This window comes from Vigna angularis, chromosome 2 (genome assembly GCF_016808095.1).
Source record: "Vigna angularis cultivar LongXiaoDou No.4 chromosome 2, ASM1680809v1, whole genome shotgun sequence".
NCBI classification, from domain to species: domain Eukaryota; kingdom Viridiplantae; phylum Streptophyta; class Magnoliopsida; order Fabales; family Fabaceae; genus Vigna; species Vigna angularis.
The window spans coordinates 23295390-23311903 of NC_068971.1; the positions used below are offsets into that span (position 1 = coordinate 23295390).

Sequence of the window (16514 nt, forward strand, 5' to 3'; positions counted from 1 at the left end):
ATAGTCATATAAAATATACATAAATACATTTTTTTGAACGTGCGCTAGTGAAATTTAGTCTTAACACTTTTATTACCAATATATCAATAATAATACAACTTACACAGTTTTAATTATTTCTTAAACATAATACGAATATGACTTTGTTTGCATTATTCTATTTATAGCTATTGCATTAATATATGATTTTATATTTGTAACATGATTGTCATTCAACACTCATTTGGATAACTCCAATGCATACGTCATTGTTATATTACATTCAATTGATGGAAATGGTAGAGTATTTTATAGGATGGGAAACTTTCAATAATTGAATTCAAGAATATTCAAGAAAAGAAAAGTTTACATAGGTTTGCATCACAAAAATATAAAGAGGATAAAAAGGTAATGTAAAGAAAAAAAATGAAAAAACTATAAGAATAAAATAATTATGAACTTCAACGGATAAGTTAAAATGTTAATTTATCATTTTGAAGAAAATACTTTAATTAATAATCTTAATTAGTAAAATAGAATTATATTATCAAAATAAGCAAACTTATAAACATTGAAATTTGTCTGTATTTTAAGTATGATTCAAATAAAGAAGAAATGCTTCTATTAATAGATTTTCATATATGCATGGAATAATAACCTAACTTTTAAGAAAAAAATTTGGTTTCTAGTTTTGACTTTTGACTTCTAAAACAAACTTTGACTTCTATGATTAATTTTGACTTAACTTATTAAATAATCTTAAACTTGACTTGTAGAAACAATTTAAACTTAATTTCTTATGAAAAAATAATGAAGAAAAGGTTATATAGGAATTTTTATTGTGGAGTCATATTAGAGTTGGAACTAAAGAATAAAAAATTAAAAGACTCCAAGAAAAACATAATAGTTATGAAGTAAAGATTACTTTGACGAGGGTTAAAGACTTTGAAGGGAAAGATTTATAATAATTTTCTTGTGAGCATTAATTTAGTAAAATCTTATTAAGGTTCCTAGTTTTTCTAATTGCACAAGATTATACGATGACACAAGATAATAATCTAACGATACAATATTGTTCGCTTGATGTATATGATAAACAAGATAATCTAACGATATAAGATTGTTCGTGCATATGATAAAAAATTTATATGATCGAACAATTTATTTTTAAGAAACTACTTTGAAAAACATAGACTCACGCTAAACGTTCATAACACGAATCATGCTTCAACGATTTCTTAACGTAAAGAACATTAAATGTATGAACGTAATATACCTTTGTCTTCTTTGTTTTTACTCTCTTTATCTGTGGAGATATTGACGATACTAATCTTTACTCAAAACCACTACACATGGACTAGAAAGACGTTAAATAGGAAGACATTCCTGAAACGTTTTCCTAAAGTTTTATGTCATACCGTAGTCATACAAGCTCTCACTGTTAAAGCAATGTTGTTCTTCCCAAGATGTAGAAAAGTACAAATCTTTGTATAATAAACCACCTACTCTCAAGAAGGTCAACCCTTCCTGAGTAACGGTCATCCTTCGAAGAAATCTATATAATGAGGACTTGTTGAAGAGAATAAGAAGAACTTTTGCTATCATTAAATTGTTACAATGTTATTCTCTCTAAAAGCTTACATCGTCTAAGTTGGTTCCTAGAACAAGAGAAAATTTTTAAGTTATCAGATTTTATTGTATTGTATTTATCTCTTCTATGAGAGTTATCTGAATTTGTACTTATAATCAAACACTGATTGTGTTTGTATATTCAGAAGTGAATTAAAACACTTGTATTGTTTAACTCATTTGAACTAAACGTTCTAGACAATTGTCTAGGGTTGATACCAAGAGTGGTTAAACTCAGACTAGTCAGCTTGGCTAGAGGAATCAGAAGTGGTTGATAATACTTGTACACCAGGAATATTTTATACTCATTTGTAATCTTTAAAAAAGATTAGTGGAACCTCTTAAGAGGTCTTGGGGGAGAACTAGACGTAGCTTAGGTTGAGTGAACCAATATAAAAATACTTGTATTATTGCTTTTCTTATTCAAAACATTTTCTTAAACGCTTACTTAAAAACACAAGCATCTAATAACTATTGTAGTTTATCTAACACTTGCAATAGTTATTAAACATTTGTTTATCTTTATTGTCTTATATTAATTTTATTTTATTTTACTAACCCTTTTGTATAATTTTTATAAGAACTAATTTGTTAGCAATTAATTTTATGTTCGTTAGGAGATGACTTTTTACCTAACTAATTTGTTAATTATTGACTTGACAATACTCATAAGTTGTTATTGTTTAGTAGTATAAATTTGATCCAAATTTGATACTTTGTCGTTGACACTATCAAATTACAACTACTTGTCAATGCAGCATTAGTATTTCCAAGTTAGTAATTAACAAACTAGATAAGGTTAAGTTAACCCTGAGTAGTATCCCAACAAGTATGAAATTGATTTTCAACATTTAATTCTTACAAAATCCTATAGGAAAGTTTAATAAAACCTAAAGCAAAATAATAAAAGATGAAAGTAAATATTTAAGGTTTAATGTTTCGGTAGGTCCCTATTTTCATCCAAAATCTCAAATAGGTCCCCTACTTGTTTGGTGTCTCAATTGGGTCCTTATTTTTGTAAAATTGAAACAAATAGAGGCTTATCGTCAAATTGGACAAACGACGTTTAAGATGGCCTTACGTGGCATGCTAAGGGTATTGTTTAATCTAACGTGGCATTAAAAACGTGTGTGAAGTGTAATTTGTATTAAAAAATGGAGTGCAAAGAGGGAAAATGAAATTTAATTAAGGGTAAAGTGGGCAAAACATATTAAATTAAGTGGAGCCCTTTCTCTACAATTGAAAAATCGAAATTAGATTAGGGAAAGAAGATTGGGGCTTGGTATTAGGGTTCGTGGGAGAAAAAAAGATCGTTTTTGTTCGATTGGAAGCGCGAGAGTTCATGGGTGAAGAACATCGGCTTGAAATAAGGGTGCATGTGCGACGTTTGGAACAAGTTGAAGCACGAGGTAAGGTGTGAGACCTTGTGTCGTTGGAAGCACGAGACTGAAGCACATGGTGAATGGAGGTTAATCTGAACAAAGGTCAGTGTTTGTGCTTTATTGTCTTAGTTTTTATAGTTGGGAAACTACCACTAGTGCAAAAACAACGTATAACATCACACGTTCAACGTCCAACCACTGAATAAACAACGTTAAAAATGACCGGTGACAATTTTTTAAGTAAATGAAATTATTAGACGTCGTTTAGATTTGTAATTCGACGTCAATTTGTTATAATGGGTAAATTTTGCGAAAATGTTTGGCCTGAAGGTGAAAATATATTTACGTATGAAGTCGAATTCACTATAATTAAACGTCAAAAGAATATAAAATGTCGAATGCCCCAACGTTAGACGTTAAAAGGTTAGTGAATTCAATAAAAATTTGAGAGGGAGATTGAAAATTCATTCACTTTATCTTAGCGTGCGATACCCTCTTCTCTTCTCAAACTTTTCTGGAACAAAGTTTGACGACCATCACACATAATCTTTCTTTCATTTGTTACAAATGCATGTTAATTAACTACTTTAGGTATATTTTCGTTTGTTTTGACCGATTATTTTCGTGTTATTGTCCTTCTTAGGCGCATTCTGCTTTCTCTATCACTAGTGGCAATACTTTATTTCGACGAACCCACTTTTGAAAGTTAATTTTTGTTTTTCGTTTTGAATAACTTATTTGTTGAACTTATTTGTTTTTTTTAACTTGTTTGTTGTTTTTGTTTGGTTGAACCTGTTTGTTGTAATTGTTTGATTGAACTTGTTTTTTGTTTGTTATTGTTTGTATTTGATACTACACTACACGTTCATAGTTCATGCTTTATAAAATATCAAAAACTGAAATTTGTTATTTTTCTGCGTTTCAGGTCTCATAGAGTTGTAAGAAATGATCATAATTAATTAAAAAAAATAAAAAAAATGATTAACGTTGAATTGTTCTATGTTCGACGTTAATTTAACGTCTCCCGATATGACGTCGATCTCGAAATTGACGTGAAAGACCAAAAATATTCGATGTTGTACGCTGTTTTTATACTAGTGTACAATATTCGATGATGGTCCCCCATTGATGTATGGTTTGGTTTGCGTTGTTGATTGCGTTTTGGTGGTACCCCATGTATGATTAAAGTTATTTGAGTCTGTGTGAGTGCATTTTGTTATTGTTTTAATATATTTTTTGTTTATGTCGTCATATGTTTGCATAATAGGTGTGTGTAGATATATTTATATTGTGTTGTGTGTAATGGACGACACTATTGACTGTGTTTTCCACCATGGAGGGAAGTTCATTAATGATGATATCTTGAAGTTTGAAGGGGAGACAACAACTTTGTCCTTTGACCCTGATATGTGGAGTTATTTTGTGGTTGTTAGTGTAGTGAAAAGTTTTGGATATGATAATTTTAAAATTTATGGTACTATGTAGGAGGGGATTTAATGTTGGAAAATAGGTTGGAACAATTGACTGATGACATTGGTGCCATGCATATGGCTAACTTAGCTAGGCTTAATGGTGAGGTTCATTTATACGTTGTACATGTTGTTTCTTAGCCCGAAGTGATACATATGCTTGAATATATTATTAATGATCAAGGACAAGTTGAAGGTCAGTGTGAAGTACAAAAAGAGGTGCATGAGGGTGAAGAAGATGGTGATGGAGTTGAAGTAGATGGTGAAGGTGATGATGACTTACAAGAGGTGGATAAGGGTGAAGAAGATGGTGATGTTGTTGAAGTAGATGGTGAAGGTGATGGTGATTTAGATGGTAATGTGGAAGTAGAAGTAGAAAGTCTTTTTGACAGTTCAGACAACAAGATTGATGATGATGGTAGAGGTTTGTCAGATGAGGAGTGGAAATCTGAAGAATTACTTAGTGCAACATATAATGATGAAGAGGTTAATGACAATGAAGGTTATGGGAGGTTTGGTACGTTTTGATTGTGAAAAAGTATGGTAGACTTTACATAGGAAGTAGGGACTTTTTTTGTAGAAAAACAAGATATTTTAGATTATGTAAAAGGGCATGCTTTGGAAAATGGGAGGAATATAAAGTTTGTAAAAAATGACAAAACAAGATTGAGGATGAAGTGCTTTGGTGAAAAATGAGAATGCCCATGGACCATATATTGTGCTTATATGGAGGCTGTGAAATCATGGCAGCTGAGAACTAAAAAAGACATTCATACCTACAGTAGGGAGTTCAACCTCAAGTTACTTGATGCCAAGTGGTTGAGCAAAAAGTTGGAGAAAACAGTAAGGAAAAATCCTAAAATGAAGGGTGTAGATATTCGTGAAAAAGTTCAAAGGAAGTGGAACATAGGTATATCTAGGTGTGTGGCTTATAGAGCCAAAGCTATTGCTTCTAATCACATTGGTGGGTCCTTTAAGGAACAATATAAGAGGATATATGATTATGCAGATGAGTTGTTGGGAAGAAATCAGGGATCTACAGTTAAGGTTCATGTTGAGGATAATGAGGGTGAAGTAATTTTCAAGATATTTTATTGTTGTCTAAAGGCATGCAAAGACAATTTTGTCTATTGTAGGACAATAATTCGATTAGATGGAGCCTTTTTGAAAGGGAAGTATGGTGGTGAGTTGTTCACAGCTGTTGGGAGAGATGGAAATGATCAAATGTTTCTCATTGCATATGCGGTGGTAGAAGTAGAAAACAAAGATTCATGGTCGTGGTTTCTGAATCTTTTGATTCATGATCTTGGTGGTGAAGAAGTATGTTCAGCAATAACTTTTGTGTCAGACTAACAAAAGGTAATAGTCATATTTAATTTTGGTAATAGTCAATGAAGACGCATTCAAGCATTTGATAGTCATCCATCCAAGGTTTATCTTTTGAATTTCACTCTATCGTAGTAATTACCTAGTTGTTCAACATAATTTTTGTACTTATTTACTCTTTCTAATTTATACCACTTATTGTATTAAGTATGTTTCGGGAAAACATAACTATTTTGCAAGTCTCTATTAATATATCTTTTGGGCCTAACAGTTGCAATTTGATTAAAAGGATTTGGGTATACTCACTATAAGAGAGGAGGAAGAAAAACCTAAAGGAATTCCACTCTGGAAGTTCCATATCTCCCTGTCATAAAACTCAACTTAGTATTCAACTAGATCAAGGGGTGTATTATGCAGTGTAGTGGATTACTAGCAGTGTGTTGTGTTTTGGGGTGAACTCAATGAGGCTAGAACACATTTTCCAGCGTTTAAAATTTATATGCATAATTGTGTATGAGTGCATACATAAATTAGATGTTGTTGTTTTGCTTTAAAGTTTAAGAACAAGGTTTATGTTTTCATATACTATTAACATATGTTTACATCATATGTTGTAGATACTGGTCAAGGTACAGATTCAGTCCAACACCAAAATATGACACATTGGTCAACAGTATGAGTGAGACTTTCAATAGTGTTCTGGTTCATACCAGGACTAAACCAATCATAACAATGCTGAAAGAAATCAGGGTGTACATCATGCAAAGATGGGCAAAAAACAGGTCTAAGATACAGTCCTTTGCACGATCAATTTGTCCAAAGATCCACACCAGATTTACAAAGGAATCCCAATTAACCAATCATTGGATTCCTAGGTAAACTTTCTTCATTACTTCTGAATTGTGTTGTACTTTCTTCTTTCCTATGTAAACTTTCTTTATTTTTGCTATACTTTGTTCACAGCTGATCAGCAAATAAATTGTTTGAAGTGAGACACGTCTCCCACAGTGGACAAAAATTTGTTGTAAACATAGACGACTTGTCATGCTCCTGTAGGAGATGGAGCATCAGGAATTCCATGTTATCACTCCCTAGCCACAATGAAGTTTCTCAATATTGATGGACAACAGTTCATTTCAACTTGCTTTATGAAGTCTACCTGTGAAGAAACATATGCATCAAGCGTATACCCCATCAACGGCAACAACATGTGGAACCTAACACCATATCTGAATGTCATGCCTCCTAGGAAAAAAGTTATGCCTGGAAAACCTAAAAGGAAAAGAAGACTGGAATAGTGGGAGATCAGAAAGGATGATTCTCGATTGAGCAAGGCTGGTTTGCGCAAGAGATGCAGGCTATGTAGGGAGGTTGGGCACAACAGAAGTCGTTGCCCCAAAGCAACCCAACAAAGCACTCATGTCATCATCACAATTATTTGAAGTTTGTCATGACCCTAAAGCTCAACCATAGAAGTGTGTATGAATGCCAATGATGCCAAGTTTAAGGATCTTATCATGTAATAGTTCACTTCTAAGGAACAATGTTCATGGTTTTTTTATTATGTACTTTATGAATGACAATGATGCATATGTTTTGGATGTGTTTACTACAACTGCTTTTATGACTTGTTATAGCAGTGATGAAAGACTATTGTGGAATAGTAGAACTGCATATACCAATTTCTGAAAATTGAAGATTTATGACTTGTGACTTGTTATATGAGTTTTGACTTCTAATGCTGAATTTATGTGTTTGATAATGTTACTGATGTAAAAGTTGTGATGAAAGACTAGTTGTGATGAAAGACTCTGGGACTGCAATGTTTGGAGTAGGTCTGATCCCATTTGGTCATTATATGACTTCCCTAACTTTTACCTCTAAAGTAAATGAACCTGTATACAACCACTTTATAGTATAATCTTACATATCAATAAGAACATAATGAGATGTTGTTAAATTACTCATGGATTTGCAAGTTTAAAATTTTTTAAAAGAGTGGAAAAATTTGCATGTCCAAAAGAAAATAATACCAAAAAGCATATACAACAAGGACATGATTGAGTGGAGAATTCCACTTCCAAGTGTTTTGGGACGTTCTTTTAGATCATGTGGCGAAGCTATGCAGTTCCACCTTTTGTACTTTATATTGGAATCATTGTAAGATCTACTTAAGGTTGTTGTCAAATTATCCATTTATGTTTTTCTTTCTTAAGGTTTGGTGCACCGAATTCAAAGCAGTGTATGCGCTGTTTTTCAATCCTCTGGTTCCTTTACAGCCATGACAGTAAAATTGCTATTAACTTTATAATTTTGTGTTGAACATGACAACAAATACCACACCCTATTCGCCTTATTTTAGTGTCCATACATAATTTGACAAACAACTCTGATTCATTGATCTCAACATGTCTGCATTAAACCAAAACCTTAATTTATTACGATTCCCACTTGAGTAACACAACTTCATTCATTCATATAGCCAAATACATTATTATAGTTGATACCATCCTAACAAAACGAAAAACCCTCCTAATTTCATCTTAACAAAACGACCAACACTACCACATTATGGATTTATGATCCATATTGAAATTACAATAATATTAAGCATACAAATCAAACAAACCAACCCTATCAACACCTTTATCCATTTCTCCACAACCTTAACAGATTTCTACAAATCACTCATCATCTTCGTTCCACCTCCTATTTCTTTTGTCTTTAACAAACACTCATGCTTTCATTCCCACTTCAAATTCATATAGCTTTTTTCAATATTATCGTCACAACATCATTTGAAGAAATTGCAACCACCTTCTTCATGTCCATTCTGTAAAAAAAAAACCAATTAAAACGACTTCTACTAACACAGACAACTACTCTTCCACGTTCTTTTACCTTGTATTTTGGGGCAGCCCCAAAATTTTTTCCCTCTGTTCTTAGAAGTTCGAGATGTTCTTACCACTTTTTTCTCTTCACATAGGCAAACGGGTGATACATCATCAATCGTAGATACTCCACCACCACGATAAATGACATTAGAGTTTTGATTTCGCCACCCATTGCATGTCGAAGATGAACAAGAATGCGACTTCTGCATTTGATTATCCATCTCTTCCAGTTAAACAAAAACAATCTTTTTTTTCTCCCACGAACCCTAATACCAAGCCCCAATCTTCTTTCCCCAATCTGATTTCGATTTTTAAATTGCAGAAAAAGGGCTGTACTTAATTTAATATGTTTTGCCCACTTTGCCCTTAATTAAATTTCATTTCCCCTCTTTGCACTCTGTTTTTTAATACAAATTACACTTTACACACGTTTTTAATGCCACGTCAGATTAAACAATACCTTGAGCATGCCACGTAAGGCCATCTTAAACGTCGTTTGTCCAATTTGACGGCAATCCTCTATTTGTTTCAATTTTACAAAAATAAGGACTCAATTGAGACACAGAACAAGTAGGGGACCTATTTGAGATTTTGGACGAAAATAGGGACCTACCAAAACATTAAACCAATATTTAACCTATTAAAAGTAATAAATAACACTGATAAGAAAATTTTTTTAATGTGGATTTGATAACAATAACAAATTAATAAAAGACTTTAAAATGATTTTAGTGAAACAAGCTAGTTTCACTATTTTCCCGAAATAGATTTATCATCGATTATCTAAAGATTATTGTTCAATTAATTATTGTTTTTAAATTTCAAATTAATTAAAGTAAATTCTTAATTAATTTGTTTGCGTTCTCACTCTTAACCAAAGTAGATTCTCAATTAAAAGCAAAAAAATTTAGATTATTCATAATAAATTTAACCAAAGCACATTCTTAATTAAATTTTATTATGCTTAATCATGTCTATTCTTTTTTATCGTTATCAAGTAAAAAGTTAATTAATCAAAGTACATTATTGATTAATTATTATTAAAGTTTTTTGTACTGATGAAAGTACATTATCAATTGGTAACAAAAACCCATTCAATCACACAAAAGTTCCTAACTTTAATGAAAGTATATTTCAATCAAAATTAAAAATCATTAAACTCATGTTCAACATGCATATAAATAACCTTGCTAATTATTTATGAAGATAAAAGTAGATTCTCAAAGGAGAGAACTTTTTAGATTATTCATAATAAATTCAACCAAAGTATATTCTGAATTAAATTCTATTATGATTATTTATGTCTATTCTTTTAGCTCTTTACCAAGTAAAAGTTAATTGATCAAATTATATTATTGAATAATTATTGTTAAAGTTTTTATCCCTAATCAATATATTCTCAATTGATAGTAAAAACTCATTTAAGTACATGAAAGTTCCTAACTTTAATCAAAGTATATTCTCAATTAAAATTAAAAACCATTAGACTCTAATGATCAAGAGTCATATATATATATATATATATATATATATATATATATATATATATATATATATATATATATATATATATATATATATGATGTAAAACCATTACTTTTTATGTAATTCAGAGATAAAAGACATAGATAAATGATAACCCAAAACAATAATCAAAAGAACAAAGTCATTATTTTAATCTAACATTAGAATCCATAATGAAATTAGAGTGGAATCAACTCTAGAAGCTTTTTCCTCCATGGATGAGGTGAAATACATAATAAATGAAAGGAAAAGTAAGAAAAAAGGTGGCAAGAAAGTGACAAATGTGATGGATGACATTTGCACAAAACCAGAGTTGCTAATACCCCTTTTCTGCTTCCCCTACGACTCTTTATATAGAAGACTAAACTTTGTATATGACTTTTCTGTTGCTATATATCTTGCAGGGTTTATGCTAATATGACTTTTGTTAATAAAATCTTCATAAATTAACTTTTAAAAATATTTTTGTTTATAGATATTTAAAACATATCCAAACTTTTAAAAAAGATTTTGGAAAATAATATTTTTAGTTAATAATTTATGATAATTAAATAAGGAAATTTTTTAAAATATCAAATAAGTTAGTAATAAATAAATTGTTGCCTTCTTGGTAAAAAAGTAGGTTTTGAGTTGTCCATCTTTTGGAGCGTATAAGTAATGTAAGGGGTGTAAAACATATACTTTCAGAATTTGTTGATTTTGACCTTTATTTTTGAAGGTGTTTTGTAATTTTTATCAATTCATTTTCATACCTCAAATAACTTAACTTCAGCTACATCAACAAACATTATAATATTTAAAAATAATTTATACAACTAAAAATTAGTTTTTAAGACATTTTTATTTTACTCACAGAAAGAACTTAATCTTAATGATAAGCTTAATGAAAAATTGTCATTTGACTCCTAGGAAGCAAGATAATACTTTGAAGAAAATTTACCACTCTCACAAAAGTAAATTCTTAATAATTTCTTGAATTCTTAATATATTCTAAAGTCCTTATATACAATGCAGAGAGAAATTTAAATTTTAAAATTTAAAATCTAAAATGATCAATGGCTTATGTTTCGGGTGTAGTGTCAAGGATTACAATGAGACATTCCTTTACACTTTTTTCTAAGTCTCTTTGCATTGTCTTATGTATCCATAGTTAAATTCATTTTAGATTCTTGATGTTTAAGTTGCAAATCATGTAGACGGATACCTATCAAAGGCACTCTAACGCTCAAATCAATACTTTAGCTTTTTGGCTATCATAGTAATGTTTTAAATTCACAATAAATGGAATCACATACCTACTTACCTCAAACTCGTATTTATAGGTTTCGAGATGGACTTGCGATTAGCAAAACCATAATTGCGGCCAAATACTTGGTAAGTATGTTTAGCATGTAAACTTAATTATGTGTTGTACTTAAGGCTTTTTGAGAGTCTGAGATCGATCAGTCACATATTCGTCTAACTGTTCGATCGAAGGATTATGTTTCAATCTTTCATCCACAAGTTCTATGGCTAGTCGTGTGTGCATATGGTACAACTTAGATAAGCTTTATTCCTTATTCATATTTTCAATCTCTTTATTGAACCTTGCTCTGGCTGAAATTTTAGTTGTCCCAAGTGTGCTTAGTTGACTTTAGTTTGATCATTGTTTCCATGTCTTCCAATGTCCATAACCCCTAGCTTTATTGATCTAAATAGACACATACAAAATTACCATTTTCACGTATTTTATAAACGAAAACAATACAATCAAATTAAATTCTAATTATAAAGATAACAATAAAAGTAAACTATGCTCTACATAAACATTTTTATTTACTTAAAACCAATAAAGATCTTCCCATGCATGCACTCATAATAAGTATTGCTATATAATAAGGAATCCTTCATTCCTTATCCTCTCAATGAGAGTTATTTATTTGGTTTCATCTTTGTCTATCTATAACCAGAAGTGACAAGAAAGAATACTTGGAGTTGTTAGATATTAAAATGAGATAGTTAAGAATGGATATGTGTACTTAAAAAATTATTCGAGGAAGTTATACCCTTAGAAGATCAAAGATGAAGCTGTAGAAAGTTTTAAGAGCTAGAAGCATATAATGGAGAACCAAAACAATGAAATGATGAAGAGCTTCTTAACAAATGCTATAGTCTTGACTTTTGTTCAAAATTTTTCAACAACTTCTGTAAGTAGAATGACATAGTATGACATAAGACGATAGGTAAGACTCCTAAAAAAACGAGCAAGAAGGGAGATTCAATAGTACCACCATAGAAATAGGAAAGATGTATATGATGCTGAGTGTTGGAGTCCCAAAGGAACTTTGATTCTTACTTTCAATAGATGACACTTAAATGCTCTTGATATGAAGATGTGGAAAGAAATTTGGTTAGACCATTCCAAAACTTAGTATATGGTATTTTCATCTATCATAGTATATAGTGCATCTAATGTATTTTCATGGAGTCTAAATGTGAAACACATGTTTATTTTGTTAAGTGATACACGACATGATTCAAAGAAAGTTTATTATGTATGTTGTAAATGCATATTCCTTATGTAAAACGTGACATTACTTGTTAGATAGAGTTGAAATATTGATTATGTTTGGAGAGAGCATTTACCACATGAAAAATGTAACAGTTGAGTAATTCATTTGAAGAAGAACTTGTAATGTTTGTGACAGAGGCTTCAAGATTTTAAAGAACATGTGTATTAATTTCACAATACTCCTATCTAATCTCATGTATTGATACTTTTTAAGAATGTCTTCGAATTCAGTTCCTTATTACTTAAAATGAGGCATCTTTTAACGACCTATTGAGTTTGTTGATATTCAATCTGAACCATTAGGTCCATCAAAATCCTAGAGCAGGATATTGCCTTGAGAGATACAGAACTAGAGCAGAAATTTTCTCAAATTACTTTTGGGGGAAGTGAATACATCTCTAAATTTATTGAGGAAGGTTAGATATAAAACAAAAAGAAATTGTGAACAAAGGAAAATCTGTGTAATTCCTGAATAAAATTTAAGTAAAATATCTGTAGCTATGATATGTTAAAAATAGCCATAAAGAATTAGACATTACTGAATCATTGATCAGATTCACTTCCATGACCTTGAAGCATCTCAACTACTTGGCTCATGGTAGGCCTTGAATCTCTGTCTTCCATTACACAGTTCAAAGCCACTGTTGCCAACATTTCCATCTTACTTCTATCATAATCAGGTCCAATAGCAGGTTCAACTATTTGTTCCACCCAATCTGAGTCGGTGTTGCTTCTTTTTTCTCTCACCCATGCCACTAGCCTCCCATCATATGTCTCTCCACCATCAATTTCTTGGACACTTGTTGTGCTTTTTCCAGTTACCAGTTCCAAAACAACAATTCCATAACTATAAACATCCACCTTGGATGTGATTGGCAAGTTAAGAACCCACTCTGGTGCCATATACCCTCTGGTTCCTCTGATCATAGAGATGCTTGGATTGTTGGGGTTGTTTCTGTTGAGGAGCTTCGACAAGCCAAAGTCTGCTAACTTTGGCTCATAATTGGAATCTAAAAGTATATTTTGTGGCTTTATATCACAGTGCAAAATCCACTCCAAGCATTCTTCATGCAGATATGCTAGAACTCTTGCAGTTCCAATTGCAATGTTGTATCTCATACTCCAATCAAGGGAGTTGGATGAGAGATTTTGTGCCAAAGAACCATTCTCCATATACTCATACACCAACAACCTATGCTTTCCCTCAGCACAATATCCCCACATTTCAATCAAGTTCATGTGGTTAAGCTTTCCAATGAGGCTCACTTCAGCAAGGAATTCTCCTTCTCCTTGTTTAGCTTCATTCAGTCTCTTAATTGCTGCATGTCTTTCATCTGATAAAATACCTTCGTACACAACCCCTCCCCCACCTCTTCCAATCTCCTTACTGAACCCCTTTGTAGCCTTTTTCAACTCGGAGTAGCTAAATTTTCTGAATCCCGTTGCTGTAAGATGGTACCCCTTTTGATCTGCATTAGACTTTCGGTTGGTTCTAATTAGGAAGCACCAAATCACGAAAGCACAAACCATTTCAAAAGCTCCAAGTGCGGAAGCAAACCACAGAAAAACAATCACAATACGGCTTCCGTGTGACTTTACATAATCTCTTTGAAGTTGAACTGAACAAACTCGAAGAACATGTGCACTGTCAGTAGAAGATTCTTTCACAGAGAACGTATAACCTTTGGTCACTCTCAAGTATGTTGTTCCTGTGAATCTGGGTAAACGCCTTCCATTGAGCAATTGTGTTTTGGTATAACACTTGAAGGCTATGCCCTTTTTGTCAGTATAGGAGTGCTGAAACCCTACACAACTACAATTTTGCAAGCACAGTTTCTCACAAGCAGTAAAATTACTAACTTCTACATAATAAAAATCATACCCGTAAAATTCCACACCCTGCATCGCCAAGAAGGTAGACTCATTCTGATCGCAGGTGAGATCAAACATGGGCTTACACCCATGAGACCAATCACTGAGGTTGTTCCATCTGTACCCTGGAAGACACTCACACTTTTTCCCCCTCTCGTGATCATAAGCACACGTGCTGTTGGCTCCACAAACCCCATGAATATGGCAACCATTAGTAATTGCTTGCCACGAAACATACCACTTCTCTAACACACTATTTCGACTATACACTCGGAAATTACCATCAGGGTCCAGTTTCAACCTTCTCTGCAGCATGGTTCCATAATCTGATGTTACACAAGTGAAGTTATCTGAGGAATGAAAGACCCCAAAAGAATTCAACACAGCAATTCTACTGCTATTGAATAAAGTTCTACCAACATCCCAACTTACACGATAGGGACTAGGCCAGTAGGGGCTTGAAACATCAGGGCCATCATATAGAAGACGAAGAATGTTATCATCGCCGAAATACAGCTTGTAGAAACCAGATGAATGGTTAGTGTGGCTTCTTGAAGACAAAAGATGTGTGTATCTGGTAAGAGGCTGACCAGGAACGAGAGTGTCGGTCGGAAAATCGAAACTTTGCCACAGAACGGTTCCTTGAAGCTGGCTTAACACTAGATTACCGTCGTCTCTGAGATGCAACTCTACTGGGTCTAACGAATCGGTGTTTGAAGACCAAGCAGTGTTGTAAGAAGCATCAACTAAGACAACGTTGCCATCGTTTGTGAGGGAAATTTTGGAGCGTTTTCCATTGACAGGTTGATCACGGTTTGCCATCCATATGACAGTGCTGGGGCTGTGAAAATGAGGCTCTGTGAACCATATTGCAAATGAATATGCGTTCTCACCAACGGCTATAAAGCCTGCAGAAAAGATGGCGTTTGGTGAGATGAGAATATGGTGTGGATTTTCCACAGAGAGGGAAGAACCCATTCTCAAGGATGATGAAGAAGATGAACGCTGGAAATACATTAATGGTAGAAGAAGGAGTGTGATTGACAAAGCCTTAGTCATACTCAATGCAAGTTATTCAGTGTAGTTGTTGAACTACTGTAAAAGAAGACACATGCTAATATATAGACAGTTTCACGTCTAAAATGATTGTTCATTAGATTCACACACACTTTTTTAATATTGATTTGATATATATATATATATATATATATATATATATATATTATCTTTTCAAAAGTACAAAAAATTTATTTTTCTAATAACTATTTTAATTTTATATTATATGTCAAATAAATATAAACATATATATTATTTTACCACTAAAAGAATAAGATAAATATTTAGTTAATTAAAGTATTTGTTAGTTTCTTTAATATTAATTACAAATTAATCTTAATGTTCATGAGCCAATTTTTTAAAATTAAATAAGTGTTTAATTATTTCAATCGTTCGAATAAAAGTAATTGAATTAAATTTTAAATTTTTTATTATTGGTAAATTTTCTTATAAGAGTGATATTTATGATACTGGTTAATTTTTGTATAAGTATGATTAGATTAAGTTAACTAAAAAAATATTAGTTTAAATAAAATTTGATACTAAAAGGATCAATATTAGTCGATATATGTTTAGCTTATTTTTAATTAGATTAATAAGTTTCACTGATTAATAAGTTTCACTGCTTTTAGACTGACTAATTTTTAATAACTATAATTATAATTTTGAAAAGTTGAACATAATACGGTTTTATTTAACTTTAGTTCTTTCATAATTAGACTTAATATCATTTGATTAAATTCTAAATTGTCAACCGTCCATACAATAAAATAGCTACCCTGCATGCTAGTGCATTACCTTAAATAATTATGAAGATGATGAAAATGTAGAC

The 16514-nt window shown here is 31.9% G+C and overlaps 1 protein-coding gene across 1 annotated transcript; it reads right to left on the minus strand.

Moving 5' to 3' along the window:
- Positions 1-13140: 13140 nt before the first annotated feature.
- LOC108322780 (putative receptor protein kinase ZmPK1) lies at positions 13141-15695 on the minus strand. Its single transcript, XM_052872262.1, has 2 exons — positions 15059-15695; positions 13141-14932 (listed from the first exon to the last, which is right to left on the minus strand). The coding sequence occupies exons 1-2, from the start codon at positions 15683-15685 to the stop codon at positions 13298-13300; spliced, it is 2262 nt and encodes a 753-aa protein (XP_052728222.1). The 5' UTR covers positions 15686-15695; the 3' UTR covers positions 13141-13297.
- Positions 15696-16514: the final 819 nt, after the last annotated feature.

Excerpts from the sequence above, each read along its gene's own strand:
- LOC108322780 (XM_052872262.1), bottom strand. The coding sequence starts at position 15,685 with ATGACTAAGGCTTTGTCAATCACACTCCTTCTTCTACCATTAATGTAT. Across the intron at positions 14,933-15,058 it reads ACTGGCCTAGTCCCTATCGT|AGAAGGTTGAAACTGGACCC; the intron begins GTAAGTTGGGAT and ends ACCATGCTGCAG.